This window comes from Athene noctua, chromosome 2, assembly GCF_965140245.1.
Source record: "Athene noctua chromosome 2, bAthNoc1.hap1.1, whole genome shotgun sequence".
Lineage (NCBI taxonomy): Eukaryota > Metazoa > Chordata > Aves > Strigiformes > Strigidae > Athene > Athene noctua.
Window position 1 is genome coordinate 112,909,198 of NC_134038.1, and position 24,304 is coordinate 112,933,501.

General features: G+C 42.3%; 1 protein-coding gene across 4 annotated transcripts in view; it reads left to right on the forward strand.

The window, feature by feature from the left end:
- The window catches only part of DNAJB6 (DnaJ heat shock protein family (Hsp40) member B6), a 63,914-nt gene extending 41,665 nt beyond the window's left edge, over positions 1-22,249 (forward strand). For 3 of the 4 annotated variants that reach the window (XM_074899927.1, XM_074899926.1, XM_074899928.1), the window contains exon 9: positions 12,416-12,744. In XM_074899927.1, coding sequence (XP_074756028.1) covers positions 12,416-12,729 — 314 coding nt within the window. In that variant the 3' untranslated portion in view covers positions 12,730-12,744. Of the gene's footprint in view, positions 1-12,415; positions 12,745-20,590 lie in introns of those variants that run through there. The other variant, XM_074899929.1, reaches the window with a different exon arrangement.
- The last annotated feature ends 2,055 nt before the right edge of the window (positions 22,250-24,304 follow it).

Sequence of the window (24,304 nt, forward strand, 5' to 3'; positions counted from 1 at the left end):
AGGTGAACATCGTTCTTATCTGTTGTGCATCTGTTGTAGATTTCCTTTCGATATCACAGTGCTGACTGCAAGACATTTTCAGCCCTGCAAAGGGAGCAATAATGGTATTACAAGGCTGAGGAGAAATGCTGTAGTGTAAATGAAGTTTGACACTTTCAGATTTAGTAAAACTTGTGGCAAGTGCTTCTGAGGAAATTTTGAGTTTGCTGGTGTTCAAGGGGGAGGTGAAGTAGCTTTGCTGGATCCTGCACTTTGAGCTGCTAGTAGTACAAAATTGTCTTTGTAGTTAAACAGTTCAAACCTCTGCAGTTTTGATGATTTGTTTTTAAAGTTTTTCAAATATTTATACCATGATATTATGAATCCACTGACAAATAGTCACTTAAATATTTGGAAAAGCTTTCACTGCCATTACAGAATTACAAGACATGTGGGTATGTGTGTACCTTGGGTGATTTTGAGCCGGAGCTTGTTACGGTGCCTCTAGGTGTTGAGTTGTCGGGTCACACGGTTTCAGTGGGTGCATCCTTTCCATGGGCACGTCCACCTCTCCACCAGGAGCCGGTGGGCATTCAGGTGCTCTTTGCTCCTTTATGGAATGTGTTGATCTCCAGTTCCTCTGCCTGTGTGGTAGTTTGTAAATACTGGTGTGCTCTGTTTTTGCTTTGGCCCAAGAGACTGTGGTTGGAAACAGTCCAACCTTGTCCTTGGTGCTTCATCCCATGGATCTCAGAGGTGTGTTAAAAGAGAAGGTGGGATGGTGCCGCTGCAGCAGCACAGGATGGGAACAGCCATCACATCTGCATGGGCAGCTCTGGGTTGGCCTTCCCAGGAGATGCGTGGCCATATTGCGTACACTGAGCAGGTACGAATGTTGCTGTTCAAACTCTTCTGTTTCTAAAACTGACAAAGCTCTCTTGATAAAACGTTCCCTGTTCCCACTGGATCTCTGCAGAAGGAGTGTATAAACTGACTGACGATACTGTTCTCATGCACAAAAGATAATTGTAAGTATTGTTATCGTTGGATGGTAGTCTTTTTTTTGGTTTGGTGTTTGGGTTTTTTAATTGAGAAAATCTTAATTTCTGTGCTCTCCATTTATTGGTTATTTTGGTCAGAACTTCAGTTTGAGCAGTATACATGAAGCAATTTCTTTTTGTGTGCATAAATATATGTATGTGTGTATATGTTTGTGTGTATGCATTTGCATGTATAAACAGTTATTGGTAGGTCTTGGATTTAGAAAATTTCTTGTTGTATTCCTAAACTATGGTGGGTTTTAAAGCATAGGCTGAAGAAGGATTGTTTAGAAACTCTGAGAGTTCCCTGATCGATTGGAGATGCCAAACAACAAAAAGTGGTGTAGCTTGGGTGTTATGGCCCCTATATGGTCACTCTACGGTGTTCCTAATTAAATACAGTTTTTAGTCAAAATTAGTATTGAATGTCATCTTGAAACACTATTTTTTAAAAAAATCAGACTTCTCATTAGTGTGTTAGTATTATCAAACTGAATACCAACTAATAGCTTAGTGCTCTTGTCAGGAAGATGTCAAAAATAGGATAGGGTTTCATGGTGAAGGTTCATAAACCACATTGAAACCTATTGAGTTGTCAGAAGAGACATCCTGTTACTATGAGCACGTGTTGTTTTCAGGGTCAATTAACAGATGATGGTCTTTGTATGTCAATTAAAAGATGATGGTCCTTGGAGCTGTGTAAATCAGGGATGTGTGCAGGCACTGGGAGCTGGCATTTACTCGTCCTAGTCCTAGTAGTACAGGGACAGATAAGGAATGAATTACATGTTGAGGGGTATAATCGGAGAGGGCGGGTATCTCTTCCTTTTTTTAATAATTAATATGTGAAACCCTTAGTGTCATATTTAAGGCTGAGGGTAGAAGGGAGAATATTTTTCAAATGATTAACCGAAAAAGATCAGAGCTTACAAACTGTCGTGTGTCTGTGAGATTTCAGCAGTGCTAATAGCCATTTGATGAAATATAAACTTGGTGATTTTGTGCTTTTGCCAAATTACTATGGAAGTGTTGACAAAACAGCTGGGGAAATAATTCGTTACATTTTTCTGAAGTCACTCATGAGATTCTTTTCTTTTTAAATTTAACTGCGTGGCTTTTGGCTTTATATATATATATTTTTTTTAATTTTTTTTTCTTTTATGGTAGTCTGGGTTTGCTGTATGTTAAGGTTTTGAAGACTGGTTTAAAGCTGATAATCAATGGGAAAATGTGTAACAAAACTATATAATTTTCAAGTTAGGGCTTGCTCAGAACTGCTCTGGAGATGTTCCTTGTAGTGAGGGGCACTAAATGGAAATATAAGACAACATCTTGATACTTAACTTGTTGGGTTTTAAGAGTTATAAAGAGCTGTTCATTGTGAGAGTAGAAAGGCATTTTTCCTCTGCTTGCTGTAGAGGCCAATTTTGCTTGACCTGGGGGTGGTAACTTAAGAGGGTTGAAGGCAACAAGCAGAGTTTTGTCTGGGGCAGCGAAGGGGCTGTTTTGTCTGGCACTGGGAGGTTCTGGAGCACGAGTGTGAGAGGCGCGAAGGTCTGTGGGTCTCTGCTCAGGCACAAGGAGAGAGGAAACACCAGTGGAAGGCACCTTGTGTCTGGGTACACTGCGGAGGACCTAGGTGGGCTGCATGTAGTTGCACTGTGGATTTTCTGTTTATTTGTTTTCCTCTTGTACTATTAGGTTGCATTGCAAGGGCCAGTTCTTTTCTGTTCTTTTTTTTTTTTTTTTTTTCTCAGTAGGATTTTTGTTTGCACTTCAAATCTAACTTCAAAGTGAAATGTGAGATGCAAGGCTGCTTCTTGGTAGAGATGAAACCTGCAGGGATTCTTGCCTGTGGCTGAAATGAAAAAAAACTCTGAATGTTGAACCCTATCAAGTATTTTATCAATGTTAGTGATACCAGTTCTGGAGGAAGAGGGGCTATGTAAGAGGGGGAGACAGTTACAGTGATCTGAGCCCCATCTCACCTGTGTGTTGTGTAGGGAGTGTGTTGGGGAGAAAAGCTCCAAGAGTAGAAGGCCCTGGTGCAACTTTTTAAGGGGGTCTGGCAGGCAGCACTGCAGCGTAGTGACATACAATGTGACTTGCAGAAGACTGTGGTAGAGATCTGCCATGACCCTGAAAAGTGTAGAAAGCATCATCTTTTAAGTAATCTCAATTGCTGTTAAAAAATCAGGTCCATTTGTTCAAACTCTAAGCTTGAAATCTTGCTAATTTGTATTTATGTATGTCAAGCTGTGAAGCTTATTCTTTGTTCTTTGCTTTCTTTCAAAATTCATGCAGAAATGAATAAAAGACCCCTGTGTGATAAAGTCTTTTAATGAAATTCATTTTGAGCAGCAGCATGCAAATGGGGTCACCTCTCTGCTTGCTGGAAACGTGGGGATTTGTGTTACCTCCTGCCATTTACATTTCCCACATCCCAAATCTTTAAAATGAGAGCAGCTGGCATAATCTGGTGTGCTTCAACAAAAGCAGAATAACTGCAAAAGCCTGGATGGGCTCAGCCTGCACTTCCCTCTGGCCTCAAATTTAATGTAGGAGGACCATTCACTGGGCTTTAAAAAATCTTCTGATGAATAAGTTCTGGCAGCAAGGAGGTAAATCCAGGCTCTCTCAGCAACCCCCCTATCTGTATGTCAGGCTTCAGAGCTCTGTACCACCCGATACGGTCAAAGAGGAGTGGCTTTAGCCATTGATCCCTATTAGCCACTCTGGGGCACAGCATCATGACATTTCCTTTCGAAGTACCCATTTGCAGCGCCACTATAGTTAGCGTATGGTGTATACTCATTTAATTTTCCCAGTTCATTGAAGATTGGGGTATCTTTGTGGTGAAACTGTCATCTTGAGTGTCTTGATGTTCTGGGAATGCAGGATTCGTGTCGGTACACGCTGGGCTGAATACAGGATATAATGGGGTTATGGGGCATGTACAGGGGTGGTAGGTAAAATCCAGATGGCTAAAAAAAAGAAAATCAAAAGGCTGAGCTTTCTAAGAGAGCTGTTGCGGGGGTGGGGGGAGGGTGAGTGGACATGGTGTAGGGCTTCTCCTGCCCCTGCCCTGTGCCAAAGGGGTACGGGCTGAGTAGGAACAGCGTGAGCTGGCACTGGAGCAGCTGGATAAGAGGGCAAAAATAAAAGGAGTATGTCCATTGCCAGCTTTTAAAGCCAGAAGGGCAGAGGATTGCTATGTGTGTTGAGCAAAAAGTATTGAGCCCTGCCCTTTCCCAGATACTGGACGTGCTGCAGCCATGGCTCTCTCGGGACAGAAATAGCACTGTGAGAGTCGCTCCATCAGTCTCTGTCCTTTTTCCCAAATCTCACCCCCGCTTTTTTTCCATCACTTCCCAGGTCTTTACCACCACCTCCCTTGCTGTCTCCTGCCACTTGTGGAGTTTTTTTCCTCCCTTGCAGGAAATGCCTGGCTCCCATGGCAGAGGAAAAAGTAGTGATGGTCCTGGCCTGGGAAAGCCTGACCTAAATTCTCCAAGTTATAAACTTAATATGAGGTTTTGAGTTGGAGCAGGGAGACCTAACGCATGTCTGAGCATGGTGACACTGGAGACGGCAGAGCTGTGCTGTCGGAACCAGCACAGGGTGTGAGATGGGGAGAGGATGGAGTGGGACATGGCAGCAGGTTTTTGCAGAGAGCATGGATTGAGAGCTGACAACATCTTTAGTTTCTAACCAGCTGAGCACTCCGGGCACCACTTAAGCTAAATATTTTCTAGCATTTTGCAGGAGGGATGTCTCAGACAGACATCAGTTTGCTGCACCAGAGGAAACTCTCAATTTCCTCGTGCTCTCAGTAGCACTGAGGAGTGTGCAATTGCTCTGGATGAAAAATGATTGTCGTTAATTGGTGAAAGCCACTGATTTGTGTGAGATGGTTCAAAATGTCATCCTTCATCCTGTGCTTTAGCTGATAAACTTCAGTGTTGAAATAAACTCCCTTTATGGCTTACAAAAGCTCTGCCCCTAGAAGCTATGGCGCAGTTGGGGCAGCTGCTCTGGCATTCCCCGGATAGTTTCTGAGTGATTTCAGGCTCTTTCGGCTTTCGAGACTACTTGTGGGTTTTTTGTCAGTAGATTTTAAAATGGCTGCTTTGTCTCATAAGCATCACATCAAATAGCAAGAGGGAGATTTTTAAAGGCTGTCACTGTCAAACTCAGCAATATTTTCCGAAGAGGACTTGATGCAAATTTTAGTTTCTGTCGAGTCTGACAAACCCGAGAGAGCACAGGCTGAAAGTGGGTTTTATAACTCCTGCTGTTAAGTGTCGCAGTATTAGTGTTTCCTGGCATTTAGAAACAAGTTTAAGAACAATTAATCAGAAGAACTTGCTCAACATAGCCTCCAGTGATGGTGAGGGAGTATTTTCTTGACTGAGCGTGTTGCCTACAATTTCAGGAGGGGTGGGTGGGGGTGTGTGTGCACATGTGGTTTTGGAAAATACCCTGGGCTTGGTATCTTACAATGATCATCCCTCACTCCCAACAGAGATTAAAAGAAACTGCAATGATTTGGCAGCTTTCTGAAAACAACTTTCAAGTTTGGTCCCCCAAATTAGACCACTTCTATGTTTTAGTAGAGTTACTTGGTCTCCTGATGTTTTCTCTGTTCTATAATGGATAGTATAATATATATCTATAAGGTATTCTTCTCTTTTAGAGAAGAAACAAAAGAACCAGTTAATCTCCAGGAATTTTTCAGACCAGGGTAATCCAGGTCTGTAGACAGGTCATTTCCATTAAGTTTTTGGCTCCAATGGACTCCTCCAAAGTATTAGATTTCACAGCAAATGTCGGACTTGAGTCTCAGAAGAACCCCGGTATCTTCTGCTAAGGTAAGTATTAATACTGGAGCTGCTGTAACAGCAGAAAAGTTTATCAGTACAAAAATCTTATGAACAGATTACAAAGATCATAGTGCTATTGACTTCAGATAAATGTATGTAAATAGAGATTTTTTTTCTTTGGGTTGTTCCTTCAGTTGCAGCTCAGCTCACCCCAGCAGCAGCGGATGTAGCCGAGTCATCAGAGACTGCAGGGCCCTCCGTAGGCACAGGGTAAATTCCAAGCCCTTGTAATAGGAAGGGAAAAAAATCAAGCAAAGCTTTTTGCTTTGCTCTCTTGTTTTGTTGTCAGTCAGCGTTGGTAGCAGCTCAGACTAACATGAGACTTCCAGCTGTGTCTTCTCTGGAAGCCGAAATACAGTGTCCTGCTTTGAGCTGCAGAAAATACACCACCTCTTAAAGTCTTAAAAGTATTAGACAGACACTTTGCTGGCCCTCGTTCAAGGAAGATTTGAATGGAGTAAGTTTCCTGCAAGCCATCCTTGCACAACAGCTCACTGGAGCTTTAGCTTTGAGCTGTCTTGTGTCATTAGATAAAGCCAGATGTCCCTCACCAGTTGCATCTTCTGATGCTGGTTACAGGAAGGGCTGTGTGGTGTTCACAGCCTTGGGGAAGTCTTCCTTTGGACTGAGCAAACTGGTGCACCTACTTCTTGTTTCTTAATGCAGGGGAAGATCCTGATTTTATATATATATATATATATATATTTTTTTTTTTTTTTCTTGGTTAGATGTGTAAGAAAATAACATGCAAGCAGTAGGGCTGCCATGCGGGAACCACGAAGGCTCCCCTTCCTGTTGCGAGGGAAGTGGCATGGTAAATGTAAATGAGTAGTTTGATATCCTCAGGATGTTTACCCCGGTTTGTTTGGCATGTTTCTGTTAATTACTATCTTGCCGCTAATTACTGCTGATTCCTGGTAGGATTTCAGTTCAATTCCAGGATGTACATGGATGCTACTTAAACATAACACAAAATAATAATGCTAGGTCGTGTAGGGCTGCTTTTGTGTGAAGTGCTCTTCGACTTACCTGTCCCACCTCACCTGGAATATTCCTGTGCTTTATCTCAATTTTCCAGGAGCACATGTGGACCCCTTGGTGTAGCTGGTGGCTCCCTAGATGTGCCCACCTAGTCCAAGAACTGTACTCAAAATTGATGCATAACCGAAAAAATACGAGTTGTCAGTGACTTTTCTGATGTTGCCCCTCACGATAGGCAATATTGCCCTCTACTGGTTAATTACAGCTTAAAGGATCCATATTTTCCCCTTTTGTACAGCAGCACTTTGCTATGAGAAATTATTTTTCAGCCCAAGGATCTTATAATATTGCTTGGAGCAGGAGGCAGGTTTTGGTCCTAATGCAGCTTTTTAGGATGCTACAGCTCGTGTTTGATTTATTTTTCTGCCGAAGCTGCTTTTCATTTGGGAGAACCTGGTGCACCAGGAAACAAAATTTAATTATTGTTTTTAAATGTTGCTAGTAATACTGAATCGTCATTTTAAGAATTAGCCCTTAGAAATGTAACTTCTCCAAACTGGTTTTGCAAGTGAAATAACTGCAAGGTTTTTAATTATTATTTGCATTAGTAGAATAAGACCTTTTGCTTAACACTGTAATCTGGATGCAGATTCCAGCAGCCCCCAGTAATTGCCCCCTTCCCTGTCCCAGCTAGGGCAGCTGCACGGTGAGCTGAATCTAGGCACTGAGCTGGGTTAAAAATAAGCTCGCAGGAAGTGTTATTTTTAACCTGGATCAGTCCTCTGCTTGGGTTCATGGCGTGGCTGCCCAGGCTCTCACGTGGGTGTGCTGGCTTGGAGGCGTGGGAGACAGCGAGAAGGAGCCATGGGGGGAACCAAGGGCTGTTTAAAGCCAGAGCACCCCTGAAAGTTACTTCTCAAGTGGATATTCCAGCACTGAACTTGCCTATGGACTTCCCCTCCATACAACTAATCTTCCTAAAAGCCTTTTCCAGGACAAACATCATCACTGACAAAGCTCCAGCAATGTTTAAGCACTTTTTTTTAGTGATGCCCTGTGTGTCTGACCTTTCTCAGAATAAATTTTTTTCAAGTCTGGTATTTGCAATTGGTACAGCTAGCTTTATTGAGTCTGGCTGGAATGTTTCAAATACATTTAAATATGTAGAACAAGAGAAAATAGTTGATGCAAATGACCCTTTAGTTTTGTTTTGCAAGGTGTATTAAAGATAGATGATCAGAAATTTAGAGGAGCATACCATGCATAACACCATAGATAACTCAATATTTGAATCACAGTCAATGTGATGTTATGGCATTATCTAATTTGTGGTGCCATCGTGCTCTCCTGCAACTCATAAAGGGGAAAAAGTTTAGACAATTATTTGCGGTCTACTTTTTGAACTAGAACTTGTCTTTACTTTGGGGGAGATGGAAAACTGAATGACTCTGTTGGGTGATCGAGATGGATTTAATCCTTTCAGTACTTAATAGGGGCTTATAAGAAAGATGGAGACAAACTTTTTAGTAGGGCCTGTAGCGATAGGACAAGGGGTAGTGATTTTAAACTAAAAGAGGGTAGATTCAGATTAGATATAAGGAGGAAATTTTTTAGGATGAGGGTGGTGAAACATGGGAACGGATTGCCCAGAGAGGTGGTAGATGCCCCTTCCCTGGAAACATTCAAGGTCAGGTTGGATGGGGCTCTGCGCAACCTGATCTCGTTGAAGATGTCCCTGCTCATTGCAGGGGAGTTGGACTAGATGACCTTGAGAGGTGCTTTCCAACTCAAACCATTCTATGATTTTATGATTTAGCTGCAAAATGTGCTGCCTGTGTAGTGGTGGGGGGCAGCTCTGCATCCCCCCAGGGCTCTGCCATGAGGTAAAGGACAGATGGGGAGCCCAGAAATAGGAAATACATTTATTTTCCTGGAGGAAAACCAGGTAATTTTGTAGTCTAATCAGAGTAAATAAAATATTTTACTTCAGTTGCCACTGTGTTATGTTTTGTGGCATGCAGATGCAGCCACTCTGGTGTGCTGATCCTTTCACCCCAAACAGCAGAGTAATGGTGATGGCGGCTTAAGAATTTTCTTGCAGTGTAACACAGGTCAGGTCAGCTTAGCAAAAATGCTAATTACAGATCCTTGATGACACGAAGTTAAGCAGCTTACAAGGAAAGACTGAAGACAAATTCCGAAGGGATGTGGGTTCCTTGAGTCCAATACCAAGGAATTGTGCTCTAGGTTTTAGCATAGATTGCCACTTCTTTTGGGGCAAGCAGTGGGTTTGAACAAGCTTGCAAAAGCCCTTTCACCATTTGTATCTCAGTGGACAGTCTCTAAGCGTTTCATACTGATTCCCACCCTCAGCCACATGCCCCTTCCTTGCGCTTCAGCCACTGCTGCGTTGCACGGGTAAATTCCAAGCAGGAGCAGCTTAGTCCTGCATCTCAGACTGGTGCTGTCAGAGCAGGCAGCAGGCAGGCAGTGTGCTGGCAGCACCAAGCAGAGACAGGGCTCTCTTGGGTTCATTGGCTGGTGCAGCAGCTTCAGCTTTGTGATGGTGCAGTGCAAGGTCCAGCTTTGGGGGTTAGTTTTGAAGGAAAGAGATATATGCATTACAGGAATTGTCTGTTTGTGTGGTGGGGTTTTTTTGTTGGGGTTTGTTTTTTTTTTTTGTGTTTTTCTTTGCAACTGAACAGTTCAACTATGAACCCTGCTAGATGAGGGGACAGTCCTTGCTCTGGGCCATTTGCAAAGAGCTGCAGGTGGAGGACAAACCAGGCAAAGCCTTGGAGAAGGTGTATTGCGACTTTTCACAGACAAAAAGTGGCATAGTTGTAAGGACTTGTCCCAAAACTCACAGGAGATGTGTAGCAGGCAGGTACAGTCGTCTTCCAGAGTCAGAGCCATGCTCATACTGTCAAAAGCTGAAAGCTAAAACCTGCTCTGGCGAGCAGCTCTCACAAGATATGACAAAGCAGGACAAGCTCTCCTGCCTCTTCTCTAGATTGCAGTTGGTTTAACTGGAAAGTTTGGAGTATGGAATGTCTTTCACATTTTTATATTTTAAGTTGGACGCAAGCAGCGAGTGCTTGCTGGAAGATCTTTCTGTGACTCCATTAGGTGCTCAGTGTTGTGGGGCTTGTGGTACATCTCAGCTCCCAGAGCAAGGGAGCTTTGCAGGAGTGTTCAGTGCAAGCAGCAGATCAAGGAAGCATCAGGGTGCAAGAGGGCCAGCATGCAATGATGCTGCAGGTACATCACCAGGGAGGAGCAGGATTATTTTGAATTCTTCCAGTGTTAAACTGTTCCTTTCACACCTGCTGAATTGGACTGAAGGTGTTGAGATTGATCTCTAGCGTAGTTAGAGTTATTTATTGAGGTGTATGTAGAGCAGCCGGTTGGTCTAATATTTAACTGCATTGTTAGTGTAGCTGGTCAGGGTGTCTCTGCAATGCACACACACACACACATCCCCACAGATCTTCGAGAATGGCCTCAGCACATTTCTAATTCCTGCATCTGCTTGCCAAAATAAAATATAAACATGCATCAAGTGAGACTTTGCACATCAAAAAGCCATGTAGTTAGTGTTACCATGAGAGGGATCTCCTATTTCTGGTGCACTATAATTTGTTAGGAAGCGAACTATCTTGACTGGTTTTTGTATGTGCAACTGGTGTTCGTGGGTTTCCCTATGTTTTTTTTTAACTGCTGGCATTTTATAGGCTACATCTTCATAGACCTGGTACCATCAGACAGATACATGCTTCAGTGCTGTTTGTACGGTGTGTAAAATCCTGTAGCATCTTATGGGAAATGCCAGCAATTCTGCCTCTGGCATTTTCTGAGCTTTTCCTTGCCCACAGCCTCTTGTAGCTGAAGCGCTGTGCCCCATATGAGGGGAAAAAAGCCATCCTGCCAGCCCTCTCCTACCGTAAGGAGAACGGCACATCCAGAGTTTTACATTGGTATGATGCAGACAAGCAGTGTCTAAATGCAGAAATCCATGGTGTTATCATCACTTGTGTTTTTGTCTTGTTTGCTTATGCCTTTGGAAGAGCTGGAGACTCAAGGGTAAAAAAGCGTGAGTGTTGAGGGGCGGGGAATGGGCATTTAATCGCCTGGGAAAAAGGGTCCTCTGCATAATTTCCATGCACATCAGGTGCTCAAATGCATGGTGAGGTGATGTGAGGCACGTCTTGGGGAGTTCCCTTCTCCTGTGAGACCTTGGGTGCTGCACTGTACTGTGAGATGACTTTTTAAACATACTTTGCCTCCTTTTCCTCATGCCCTCAGAAGCATCTCCCAATGTATGATTACAAGGTAAAGACGATGCGACCTGTTTTGTTTGAAAGTGTCGGTGGTTTGGTGCACACAATGAAGTGGGTATTACTGCTCTTGTTCCTTACTGCATACGTGGTGCTTTTTCCATCTTCAAAGCATTTTCCAGCCATGAACTAAGAGCACATGCATTAGCTGAGAGCACACACCCCTCCCTAAGCAGCTGGTGCTGGGCACATCCCAGGAAAAACTTCCAGAATGTGACACACCACTTTTGATGCAAATAAAATGACGCTGTATTTCATCAGGTCTATTAAAAGTACTTAAGTAATTGAATTAATGAAACTTTAAAAAGCCTTTAAGAGACAGATGTGGTACACACCTTTCTTCTCCCTCCCCTCCCCCCCCCCCCTCTTATTTTCCTTGTTGAATGTATTTGGCTTTTTTATTTGTTATCTTACTGTTTGGTTTTTGATGTGTGGTTTTGCTGTTTTCTTGTTTTTTTGTTATTTCTTTGTTACGGTAGCTGATTTCTCTACTTTGCAGCATTGGTACTATTACAATTTCTGCAGCAAAGGAAAGTGTTATCTGCAAAACAGCATGAGTATGACTGAAGTACCTCATCTTTCATATTAATTCTTGCAAACACTTCCACTGTGTTCATTTGCCTTTGCTGTGCTTGCGTGCTTTATCCTCCAGATTGTGCTTAACTCTTACATCTTCAACCCAATTTCCCTCCTTCATGTGGTCCTTCACATGTCTCTGCCATCCTTCTAGCTGTGGATGTCCAACATCCAGCCCCTCTGAACCCACGTTAGCTTTGTTTTTCTCCCACCATTCCTGTAGTCAGCTTGGGTATTTCTTCCTCCTTTCCCTATAGATTTTCCTTGAGCAGGGCCAAGCCTTCCCAGGCCAGGTGAGGTGGGATGAGATGACATGCCATCCAGGGCCATGTGCTCAGCTCGCTCGCACTGCCTTTTGGGAAAAAGGAAACAGTGGCCCCACAGCTGTCATATCTAGCTGACATTTTTGGGTGGCTTCAATGTGGTGAGAGGCCGTTGATGGAGCTTTCTGCTCCAGACACTCCCTATTTGGCAGATAGACAGGATTACGTGTGAGCTAACCACAGCCAAGGCAGTACTTTTGTGACACCCAATTTCCAGCCCAGTTTTGAGTTTTTTTCAGGCTAAGCTTAAACATTTTGGGTGCAGCTCACTTTTCTTTCACTCTTTGCTTTTTCAGGTGAGGCAGATGAAGAAGCCCTTGCCGAGGAGTGCAGACGGAGAGGACAACACGCCCTGCCTTTCCAGCCGACCAACCCTCGCCTGCTGAAGTCTCACAAGCCTGCCAGTTCCCCCAGATATACCTATCATTATAATAGTGATGAGGTGGAAGAACAAGATAGAAGCCGGGTTACAAGCAGCTTGGAGACCCCTTTTTATTTATCAGGTGTGCACAAGCATGTTGATGAGAAATGTGCAGAAAAGGATCCATCAGCTAGTAAAAATCCAAAACCAAAAAGCCGAGCAAGAGGTTGTTGCTGTGTGTTGACTTAATGTTAGCTCCCTGGTAGATAATAAATGGCAGCTTGTGTGCCTTCATCCTGTATTAGCTCTGCTCTTCAATTTAGTCTAGATTCATAAATGCCCTGGGATATTCAAGGATCCAGGGCAAATATTGTTATGCTGCTGAAGTGCCTATGCTCTTTGTTCTTAAAAGTGAAGGCCTCTTAGAGATTAACTAATCACAATACTTTGCACATTCATTTACTTAAATTATGCTTGGCTTCTTTGTCAAAGAAGAGGTTCGAGCAGCTTCATACTATTTCTGGAAACTGCAATTTTAGGCTCCTAAATCCTAAGAGAGAAGGCTGAGACTGTTCAGATGAACATGGAAGTGCATCAACTGTCCCAGTTATTTTTGGAAATAATTAGTCCTTTGATATATTTCCTGTCTGTAATGTTTTGGCAATATAGTCCAGAGGCTATCTTGGACAACAGAGTCCTCATAACTACTTGATTTAATTTGAACCTGTGGTCAAAGATTATCCAAGACTGCCAGGACAGGTTTTTCTAAAACGTGAAGATTCTTTCTACTTGGATGCCCAGACCAAGGGCCCTTTTCAGTAGTGCTGAATTAGGTGAAGTTCTGAGAAGTGTGAACATGCAAGGTTCCTCAGGGTAAACATAGTGTATGAAAAATATGTACTGTACCCCAAAACACTTACTCACGTCCTCCCAGTGCTATACCAACTTCTGCTGCGTTTATGAGCCTTTAAATCTAACACTGTTGTCTGCAGGGAAAACCTAAAAATATCACGTGGGATGACAGTTTGAAAAAATTGAAACATTCAGATAAATGTCTTCCTGATCAGTTGTTGGAAGTTTTGTGTCTTTAGGAATGGATAAGTTGAATCTTTTCTTAAAAAAAAAAAAAGTTTAAAATTTCTCTACAGAAGCCTGAATGTAACCTCTGGGCTGATGTCCTGAAATCACCCATGCAAGGGTTACAGGTTTTGTCTCCTATGTCTGTAACTGACAAAACAAAACCCTGTCTCTGCATTTGGAGACTTGAGGTTCTCTGCAATCATAAAAATACTTTGTAGTGGTTTCCAAAGAGCATATGAGTTTGACAGGCACCTTGCAATTTTTGGAGCAATTTTTAAGATTGTTTAGGACTTTTTGCTGTGAATCTACTTATGCTCCAAGACGCACAAGTTTTCAATTAAAATGAATTTCCAGAAGTATTTGTGCAATCACAAAATCCTCTCTTCTACCAGTAGATTGTGAGTTGCCATAAAAGATTCAGGGTGAAAACTTGATTGCAGGAACACTTAAGATTTTACTGTTGCTTTAAATATTTTTGCGTACTGTTCCTCTGATGGACAGGGCTGCTGAAGGACTGGTCGAGTCGGCCATAAAAACCTACGTGAGTGTCTTAATCCCTCCCTGGGAAGTGTGCACGAGCCCTGGCCAATAACGCCATTGTCCTTCATGGGTGTTCACCTCTGCCGACAGCCTGGCCCAGCAAGCAGGCTTCGCCAGCGCAGCTCTGTAATTATGTAGACCACTTACATGCTCCCACTTGGCTTCTCATTGATCACTGCAACAGCTGCCATGCTTACACGGGCCAGCGTTGGGAAAGAATAGCATCTTTTTCTGCCTTGGTCCAAAGCACACTTGATTTAGTGGAAAATAGTTAAGATCGCTGGCCTCAAACGGGGCACTGTTCCACCTTGAATCAGACACGTTTGCTACTGCTGGCGTGTGGCCCTTGGCAGTAAGACTGCACGGCAGTTTTAGACATTGTCCCAGTTAGAGCACCTCAAGCAAATCCTCAGGTGTTAATGATTCACCTGCAATGAAGTGGTTTTCTTTTCGTACTGCTAAGGGTGGGAATGTTTGAGTTTTAAAGTCTGTAGCAAACTTAAATGAAGGAAAAGGAGATAGGTTTCATCTTGACTACGTGGTGGGAATCCCTCTGGATGTGGCCATCTCTCTCTAGCACTCAAGGAGAAAGGCTGGCCAACTCATTTAGACTGGCAACCAGTATCAGAGGTGAGATGAATCCTCTCAGTAGTCAGGATTTCCAGGCATTACAGTGGGTATTTAATAAAAAATTTAGAGTTTAATTTGATTCTCCGTCAAACATTGACACTTTTAATTGCTCTGGGTTTCATACTATTCCTGGTTTTGTAATGGCCTTTTAGAATAAAACTTCACTTCTTGTGCTCTGAAGTGATTGCGCATCTCAAACAGTTCTCTAGCTCCAAACAAGTAACTTTTAAATAAGAATTCTGATACTGTAAGTAATGTGCTCTCCGATCATATGATGTATGGCTGACTGGTGGTATCCAAGCTGTGTCAAAGTGGTACTAATGCCAGCAGAGACCTGGGGGTTGCAGCCATTAATGGTAGAGGTAGTGGTAAATTACCCCTAAAAACCTACTTCTCTGGATTTGAGAGTGCTGACCTTTATCTAGCAAGAATGATTGAAATGTTTAATTGTTAAAATATTGGAAAGTACATGATACAAATGATTATTTTTTGGAAGATAATATTGCAAGGTTTGCTCTTCTTTTTGAATGAAATAGCTCGCATTAACCTAAATCTTACAACATTAATAATTCATTTTTGCTGCATTTTCACCCACTGGCATCCCTGAAGAGTAAGCCACTTTAAAAGAACTAGCTTAACTAATCTTGTCCTTCTGTGGCATGGACTCCTCTGCTGGAAAGTTAAGCTGTTTGTACTTTATTTCATCTTTAATGCAGTCTCTGTTCTTTTTACCAACAGATGATTTCCTGAATTACACTTTACTAACTAGTGAAATTGATATGCTTGGTTATCCGAACTAAGTAGTTTATAATTCCCTCACATACTTGTATTTGGGCATGTAATGGAATGAGAAAGGAAAGCAAAGCCACTGTTTTCTGTGGAAATCTAATACGCAAGGAATGCTTGGAGGTGCAAAGATGGGAGGGAGTTCACTCTCCCTTTGCTTCACATCCCCTGGCTGTAACTGTGTGTGAGTGGGATGGGGTAACAGACACACTCTTCTGCAGGCAGAGGGTGGGAAGATTGGCTGGTGGATTTGGAGGCTGGCTGGTTGTTCCCTGGCTTAGCCAGAGCTGCCTTCACGCATGGTTTTTTGGCTGCTAGTACGAGAGCATCCCGTTACCCGTTCGCTTCCTTTAGAAGGTGGCTGTGTTGCACGTGGAAGGGCCTCCAAGGCTGCACAGCCTTGCAGGCTTTTGCTTGCCATGTGGGAGTAGAACCTTGGACTCTCTTCAGTAATGGTGTTACCTTAATTAATAGCAGCAAGCAGGTTGTATCTGGCTTGGTATGTTCTTGTAGCGATTCTAGGCTGAATTGGTAATGAAAATAGTACGGTGAGCAAGCATGAAGGAGGGCCCCAGTAAGTTGCTAAAGCTTTTCAGTCCCCTAAAACATCAAAGTTGGAATTACATCACTGGGTTGGCCAGTGAAACTGGAAAACTCACCCCTTGGATTTAACAGTGCAGATAATTAAATAGTGGAGCAGCATACCTAGATGGGGTGGGATGTTTTGTCACCTCAGGTCTTTATGTAAAGGCAGGTTCTCTCTCTGCAGTGCTCGGTGGTATGGGCAGGAGTGTGGATGCAGTGAATGAGTAGGTCGAATCGTGGTGTGTGTTGGGCAGTGACTTGGGCTGAAAGGAGGGAATGTGAAAGTGGAGTGTAAAGCTGTAATTGCAGATTGAGTCACATGCATGAAATTATACCAAAGCTGTGATCTGGAGTGAATTTTTATAATGGTATAGGCAAGTGTGGTCAGTCTAAAATAACAGGTGGTGGCTGCAACTCAGAACTAAGCTAGCTACCTTTGAGGTAGCAATTTATTGTTTAGATTAGAGAGATACTTCTAAGAGCAGAAAATTAGAAAGCGCACTACAGAACGCAGCTTGCACATGCCCTGTTAAAGCTCTCCCTCCATGTTGGAGCCATGACTGCTTTCATGGTTTGAAGGAGGGCAAAAGAATGGCTGCAGTCTTAGCGAAAAGTTAGTAGATCTTGAAAACTATTTTCTCTGGGACTTCAGCAGAAAGGATGAATCCCTCTCACTCCCAACCTCAGTTCTTCAGATCCTTAAAGTGGAAGCAGGCCCCTCCAAAATCTTCACCTTTGTAGAAGATCTATAAAAATCAGGCCATGACCTTTATTACTGACTGATGTGGATCGAGAAGCAGCAATGCTGCACATTAATCATCAGTCATGACTGAACACCATGTTTCCTTCTGCTGACTCCTGTGCTCTTCTGTGCTGACAGAAGGAAGGTGAAGCAGACCTGTGGCTGCTCTCTGCATCCTGGTAGAACAGACAGATGTCAGGCAGGGCAGGAAGAAGTAGGATACCACAAATGGGCTGGGTAGGAGTGTTTTTCCCAGGACGCTTGTCCCTTTGGATCGATCACTCAATATGCACACCTCCCTTTCAGCTGCTGCCCAAGAATGTGATGAGTTTCATAGTCAGCGACTGAACAAACCCGTGACTTTGGGAGGTGCAGAAGGCAGAGAAGTAGAAAGCCAGAAGGAAAGTTAATCTGGGACACAGCAAAGAGGCTTCCCAATTTGTTTTGGTCCCTGCTGTCTGGTTGAGTGAGTTGCTCCTAAGTGTTGTTGGAAGTTAGTTTCAGCTTTCAGCAGCTTTATGAAAGCTGGAATAGCTTCTGTGCTCTTTATGTTTCTTTTGGAAGTAGAAGGGGATGAAATGGGAAGAACGGGTCAGCAGATGCTGCTTGTTTCAGACAAAAATTATCCAGGTTGTAAACCAGGTGTAATTCCAAATGGTGTGGATTCTTGCTTCGTCCATTTCTGCTTCTGGTAGCTGACAAAAGCAAGAACATACCAAGTTAGGGTGATAGCTATCTGCATTTGAGTGAATCTGTTTTTCAAATGTCAAAGCTTGGGGAAACTCTCAGCAACCTATTCTCCCTCCATCCTGTAAAGCATTTCTAGAGCTTAGGCGGCTAACAATTGCTTTTATGGGTGGAAATTTGCAAAGCCCTTCCAGAACTGTTTGGCTGCAGCCAGTTCAGCCAGGCACTAACTATGGAAAGTTTCTATGACTGCTTTGTGATGCTGCCGACACACCAGGACACAGGTTCCCTGCAAATTAATCAAATAGTAATGGGGTTGCTGCTTTCTAATTCAGATTTTGTACTCTTGTAACTTTGGGGCTAGTCTTGTAACCAAAGCAGCTAAAATATGTTTTTAATTAGTGCTGGTTGAAGTATTCGAGTGAAATCAGCACCAAAGAGTTACATCTTTAGTGTGCAATTTTAATTTTTGATTAGGAGCTGCTTCACTTGTTTGGATCAGGTTTTTGGCTGTTATCACCCAGCACAGCATCACTGGAGCTAACAGACTGGCAAAGTTTGACCTATCTTTTTTCTTAGCTGGGGGTAGAAAAGGAAATGGTCAAGAGTGAAATTATTTATCACAGCAGGCTTGAAACAGAAAAGACCTGGCAGTTTTCTCTTGAGGAATACTCTGTATTTGTGTGTTATCTCCTATTTTGGCCAATCTGTGTTTCTGTGTGTCAGTGATAACACTTGAAGGATTTCCACTTTTCTCCCTTATCATTCCAGAGGCTGATAGGAGACCATGTTGTCAAATGCCTAAATATCTTCATACCACATTATTTTAACATTTGAGTTGTTTCATTTATAAGACAATGAATTACATCACATTCATTCTAAGTAATAATTTACATTGATTCATAGTATTTTTAAGGAAGAGTTGCTAGAATTGCTTTCAAAATCTCAAACATTTGAAGAAAATGGACTGTCACCAAAAAAAAAAAAAGTATTATGATCTAAAATAGCAGTATCAAATGCACTCATGTCTGGATATTGAAGCCTTGCAGAAACACTGACAGTGTTTTGAGAATGAAAAATGAGAAAATTATGAAGCTAATAACCTGTTAGGGTTTAATGATCCTTTCCCAAATATCTGTGTTAATGATTCATAGTTATTACACAAACTGGTTCTGATGAGTTGATATGATGCTGCTTTTGCCTCCAGTAAAGGGAAGAATCCTTTGAATAACACCCCTCAAATGACTGATTCTCGAGAGTCAGCACGTCTCTTCTGCCTTCATTGGCCTCTGTGGGAAAGCAAAGAGATGCTCGAGCCCTTCTGGGATGTGTGCTTTACAGCAATAAATTAAATGCCAAGGGATCCAATTTTTGACAATGTATAGGTTACCGAGCAGCTGACATTGAAGTAAACTTCATGGATGGAGTTAGGAGATGTTCATGCAGTGTTCACAGGGTCAGCATAGCTCAGGAGGGTGGCAGGGTGCGGGGAAAACATAACGTCATCTCCAATTCTGCAAAGCACTGCCAGTTTTTCCTCTTTCTTGAACAATAAAACTGGTTTCCACTCTAACTTTGTGCAGGCTAATCACTTATGGCAGAATTTCTAAATAAATATCCTGCTTCTTGACTCAGATGATTGCAAAAGATGAAGTCATGCTGTTGATACAGCGTAGGAGCTAAAATGATAACCTAGGAACAGTTTCCCTTTGCTGCAAGGGAGTGTATTTCCTCTAATGCTCAAGCTTTTGATAATGTCTTGAGTGATTTTGGCCCACAGACTATCTCGTGGTTCTCCCTAGGTCTTAAACTTGAACCAAAGAACTGCAGTTCTGCTGTGGGCACAACCCTAATTGCGCTTGGGAGGAGCTCCAGTCAGGAGCAGACTTCAGCCACAGCGTGACTTCATGCTCCTCTGACCTCCCACTGCTTCCTTTCCCCATCTTAATTTTGCTATTGGTGCTAAATTGGTGGAGAATCAGGTGCAATGGTGACGTGGCTTCCTTAGGGTCATCTCTGCCTCCCTGCCACCAGAATGGGGGAAAGAAAGGCATTTCCACACAGGCAGAGCTGTGCCTTTCCTTGGCCATTCCTCTGGCTCCCAGCCCTGTCTCTCAGCTGGCTTGCAGGGGCTCCTGGGCTCCATGCTGGCCCCATTCACTGGACTGTGCTGATTCCCACTGGCAGAGCAGCACTGAACTAAAAGATCACTCCAGCTATCTCAAAGCATCACAGAATGATTATTTGAGGGAAATGTTTGCTAGCTTTGAGTGTAGATTTATAAATGCGCTTGGGTAGATGTGGTGTTGGTTTTGCACAGTTCACTGTCCATGCAAGTCTGCTAGCAAGCTGTGTTTTACTGCAAGTTTGGAGGAAAGGGTGTGAATGCCGAGCAAGAACTTTTTCATGTATCTTTGTGGGGGAAAAAAAAGCATTGGGATGATGATGACATGGCTGGAAGCTTGTGCCTACGGAATCTGTAGCAAATATTTCTTGCTTGAACTTAGTGCTTCCATGCACTATTGGAGCTGCAGTAGAATATAACCTATGGTGCATGGTTAAACATGAGCAGGCTGATGACCTGCATATAAAATGCATATTGGTAAATACTGAGCATCTTCTTATTCACTCAGGATTCTTGGCATTCCCTAGTCTTAAAATGGAAATACAAATATCGTGGTAACTGACTACTGTGAGAAGGAAATGCCAGTACTTAAATAGTTCCTGCTGTATAAGTCTTATTTATTGCTTCTGTTTTGAAAATTATTCTGGTTTTGCATGTGCTCTGATTTTGAAGCTTTTCCTGAATGGCTTTGAAGTCTTTTGAAAGTTCTCCAGATCTTTTCAAACTTCAAAGATTGTTAGTGTTTTCTTTCTATCCTATGTAAGGGATATAGTAGAACTGGGGATGTAGTAGAAATGACAATTTAAAAAAAAACACATTAGAACACCAGACTTTTTCTTTAAGATTCCTTAAACCATTCAGAGAACATGTGCTTTTGCTAGAGGGAAAAGTCCATGAATACTGTGACTAGTGTTTTACGAGCCGTGTTTCCTCAGGATACAAAGAAGGCAGCAAGAGGAGGAAGCAGAAGCAGAGAGAGGAACAGAAGAAGAAGAAGTCAACCAAAGGGAGTTACTAAAATGGACTTCTCTGCTTTGCCAATACCTTTATAATAATGACAACTTAATGTTACATTTGAGCACACCTCTTTTGTGTATATTTTTTTGATTGTTCACACTGCTAGCAAGGAAGTGACTCATGTTTAAAACTGTACTAAAATTGCACTATGTTATTCTATTTAGTTTCATGGAGTGGCTTTCTTGCCAGTCAGGTTAGGGAATTCAAACGTGGCTGATCTCGGTTAGAAGTGTGTTATTTTTGAAGAATGGAAAGCGTTACAGAATTTCTTACCTCTGCGTTCCCGGGGACTAAAATGACTCTAGTCTAGTGTTTTTTTATGTCTTGTACGATATAATGGGTTATGCAAATGCCTGTTTTGGTCACTCTGGCATAATCATCAGGCCTGTTGAAGGAAGAGTCCTATTCACTCATGTCACTGGGAATGGGATTGAGACATGAGCTCTTATAGGGTAATTTATGCAAGCTTAATAAGTGACTTTTATGGTGGTTTTGTTTTGTTGGGTTTTTGTTTTTTTTTTTTTTTTTTTAAATTTTGTTTTCCCCCAAGCTGGGCAGCAAAGGTTTGTCCTTGCTATAAAATGTTCCTTCATTTTAAATCGTATCATGAAGTTATATCCTCTGATTTTAAAGAAACTTAGTGTAATGATGGTCTCCTGTAAGCACTCCTACTGATTTCCTTAAGCATAGTCGACTCCCTATGAATCATTTAGTGAAATCATTCCTTATTTTAAAAGTTTATTTTCAGAACCTAGAGACAAATGATCTAAGTGCTACTTTAAAACCACTCTTTGTTTCTGCTGAGTAGGTTTTAGATAACAAACATTTTTTTTCAGCATCCGTGTAAGATTTTATCCAGTTGTTTCTGCAAAGAACTTACACCTTTATGTACGATAGCTTTTTGCATTGGTTTTACTGCAGGACTAATTTTTTTTTAGCTTGAAGAGATGTCTTCAATTTAAAAGAAATACATATTTTCTAGCTATATTACTTCCTTGCTTCCCATACTTGTCTCATGTGCATGACACATTGCTTCTTTTAACCTTTTAGTTTGTACAGAGCCCTTCTGTTGCCTTAAGCATTTACCTGCATGTTTCTTGTCAGTGTGTTGCCTCCTCTGTTTAACCTCCAGGTAGGAGTTAGCAGCTTATGGTTTTGTTTTGTTTCTTTTATCTTCCTCTTGCCAATATGTTGTTGATGTAACAGACTTAAACCTGGCAATATTGAAAGTCCACAGTTCCTGGAGAAGCTCACTCATCCTAACGTTTAAAAGATGTAGGAATGCACATAATGGTGTAAGGAAGAAGCTAAACAGAAAAATCAATTCTGCATTCTAGCATGGTTTGATATAACAAATTCTGGTGTCTCTGGTGTCTGAATGGTTTAGCTTCGAATGCTCATGTTACCCAGTATAACCCTATGCAAACATACAGCCATACATGAACTCTGTTAGGGTATTTTAATTATGTTTAATATGAAATAAGACTGAGTACTGGGTTTCTGTCACTTAAGTACCACTTTTTTTTTCGTTTTGTGCAGTGTTACTAATATTTAAAAATAAAGAAAATTCTCCTTTATACTTTGTCCTCTTGCACTGTACTGTAGACTACAGCTGATACCAGTTCATGTTTAGTTTCAATTAAAGTTTAGGCTGTAAGCATAATGGGGAGAATGAACACTTACAGAACACCCACAAGCATACCAAGTTATTCCTTTTTCTAAATCCATGAGCAAGTCGATACAGTCCCTGTGTCAAATGGCTGATACTGGAAAATGAAGGGTTTTTCTGGCTGGAAAGATCACTGGAAGGATCATCCTGGATAATACACAACACTTTGAATTGCATCCTATTTAGTACACTTTCCATAGTCTGGAACAAGCCCTCCCCCCAGTACATTTGCCAGTTTTAAGCTATTAGTGCTCCCTATTTGTTCGGAAAATGGTGCATGCTTTGGAAACACAGGAGAGGCGACACCAGCATAGGGCTTGTCTCCCCCGGGCTGTCCCTGTGCTGTGAGCAGCCTCACGTCATAGGACAGAGTGGGTCTGAATCAGGAATGTACCTTGAAGAGTTGGACCAAACCAGTATTTGGTACATATATATCTTCTTGACTCTGATCCCTGTGTTAGGCTTGAAGGAGGAGGACAGAGCATTAATTAGGAGACCGGGAGGTAGGCTCTCAGTCAGTTTGGAAGCCTGTCTCACCAAGGACATCTATCCACTGGGAAGGTGCTGGTGTGCTTGCAGCTGGACTCCTACACCCTGTGCCTCCTGCAGGGAGAAACTCCTGGGAAACACAGAGTCCCCAGAGGAGGGAACGATGGGCACAGTCTTTCCTATAACTACCTAGAATCTGTCCAAGCTTGCTCAGGAATTAAGAAATTCAGGCCCATGGCCACTGAGCTTAAGTTCTTCTTTCCCAGCCTGATTATTTCTGGATTTTAACTGAAGAGTAACTGCCTAACTGAGCACCATGAAGCAAGGTTGTCATCTTGGGTGTAGCACTGTGCTCACATGGCTGTGCCACTTGCAGGACAGCCTGGACACGGTGCCATGTCTGCCACGTATTTATGAGCAGGCACATATGTGAGGTCTCGTATCCCAGTGCATCCATCTGCCAGAGGTGAAGGCTGCATGATGATATGGTTACTTGAAGTATGTGTTGGGGCAGGAAAAATGCAGGTGGGTGTGAGACAGAACAGCTGGCTGTGGATAAACGTATTGTGAAAGTTGGGAAAGGATTTCTGACCATCCTACAGCACTTCTGTGGAAGAGCTGGGGACAGAAACAGAGCTAGTTTAAATACAGTCCTGATGTGATTTCAAAAATGTATTTTGAAATGATTCTTTACAGAGCAGATACCTGGGCTCAAAGACCCAACGTGTTTTCAATCCCCTTAGTATCCCGCGAGAAAATTAAATTATTAGGGTAGAGAACACACAGTGAGTTGAGTAACAACATAATTAAAAAGATACACTGAAACCAGAACAATTTTATCTCAAGATAGGGGACACAATCACAAACTAAATACCAACAGATAAGGGTTCTTGCTCCTCACTTGGAAGCTGCCACTATGAAAATGGTTTAAATTCAGTTGTTTTTCCACACCTCTTAGAGATGTGCACAGTCTGCTCTTTGAATTAAGGTTTGGCAAAACTTTGATCTTAAATAAATGATCTCAGAGTGTGTAGGTGTCAAAATGATAAAAATGTATTTTTCAAGTTTTTGCCCAGTCTCTCCTCTGTGCTGCTGCCCACCCCCGTGAGCAGCTTGCAGACCTGTAAATTCTACTTCCAGAGGTAACACAAAACTTGTTTTCTCTGTCAGCTTGGCTGCTTTTAAAGCAACTTGCTTTTCCCCCAAATTTCATAACTATCTCATGAGCCTTTGTACGTATTTATTGAAACAACACACTGAAAACATGCTTCTTTTGAGAAGAAGAGAGACGGGTACCCAGAAAATGTGCAATAGTCATGAGGAAAGCACTAAACTGACTGTTTTCCCAACCGCATCTGAAATGTGTGACTTGTACCCTCTTGTTCTTCAGGAATGTTCCTAGACATGTGCCACCAAACTGTTGCCTATCAAGTGGTGGGATTAAATGTCATTGTTTTATTCTCCCTTTACAGAA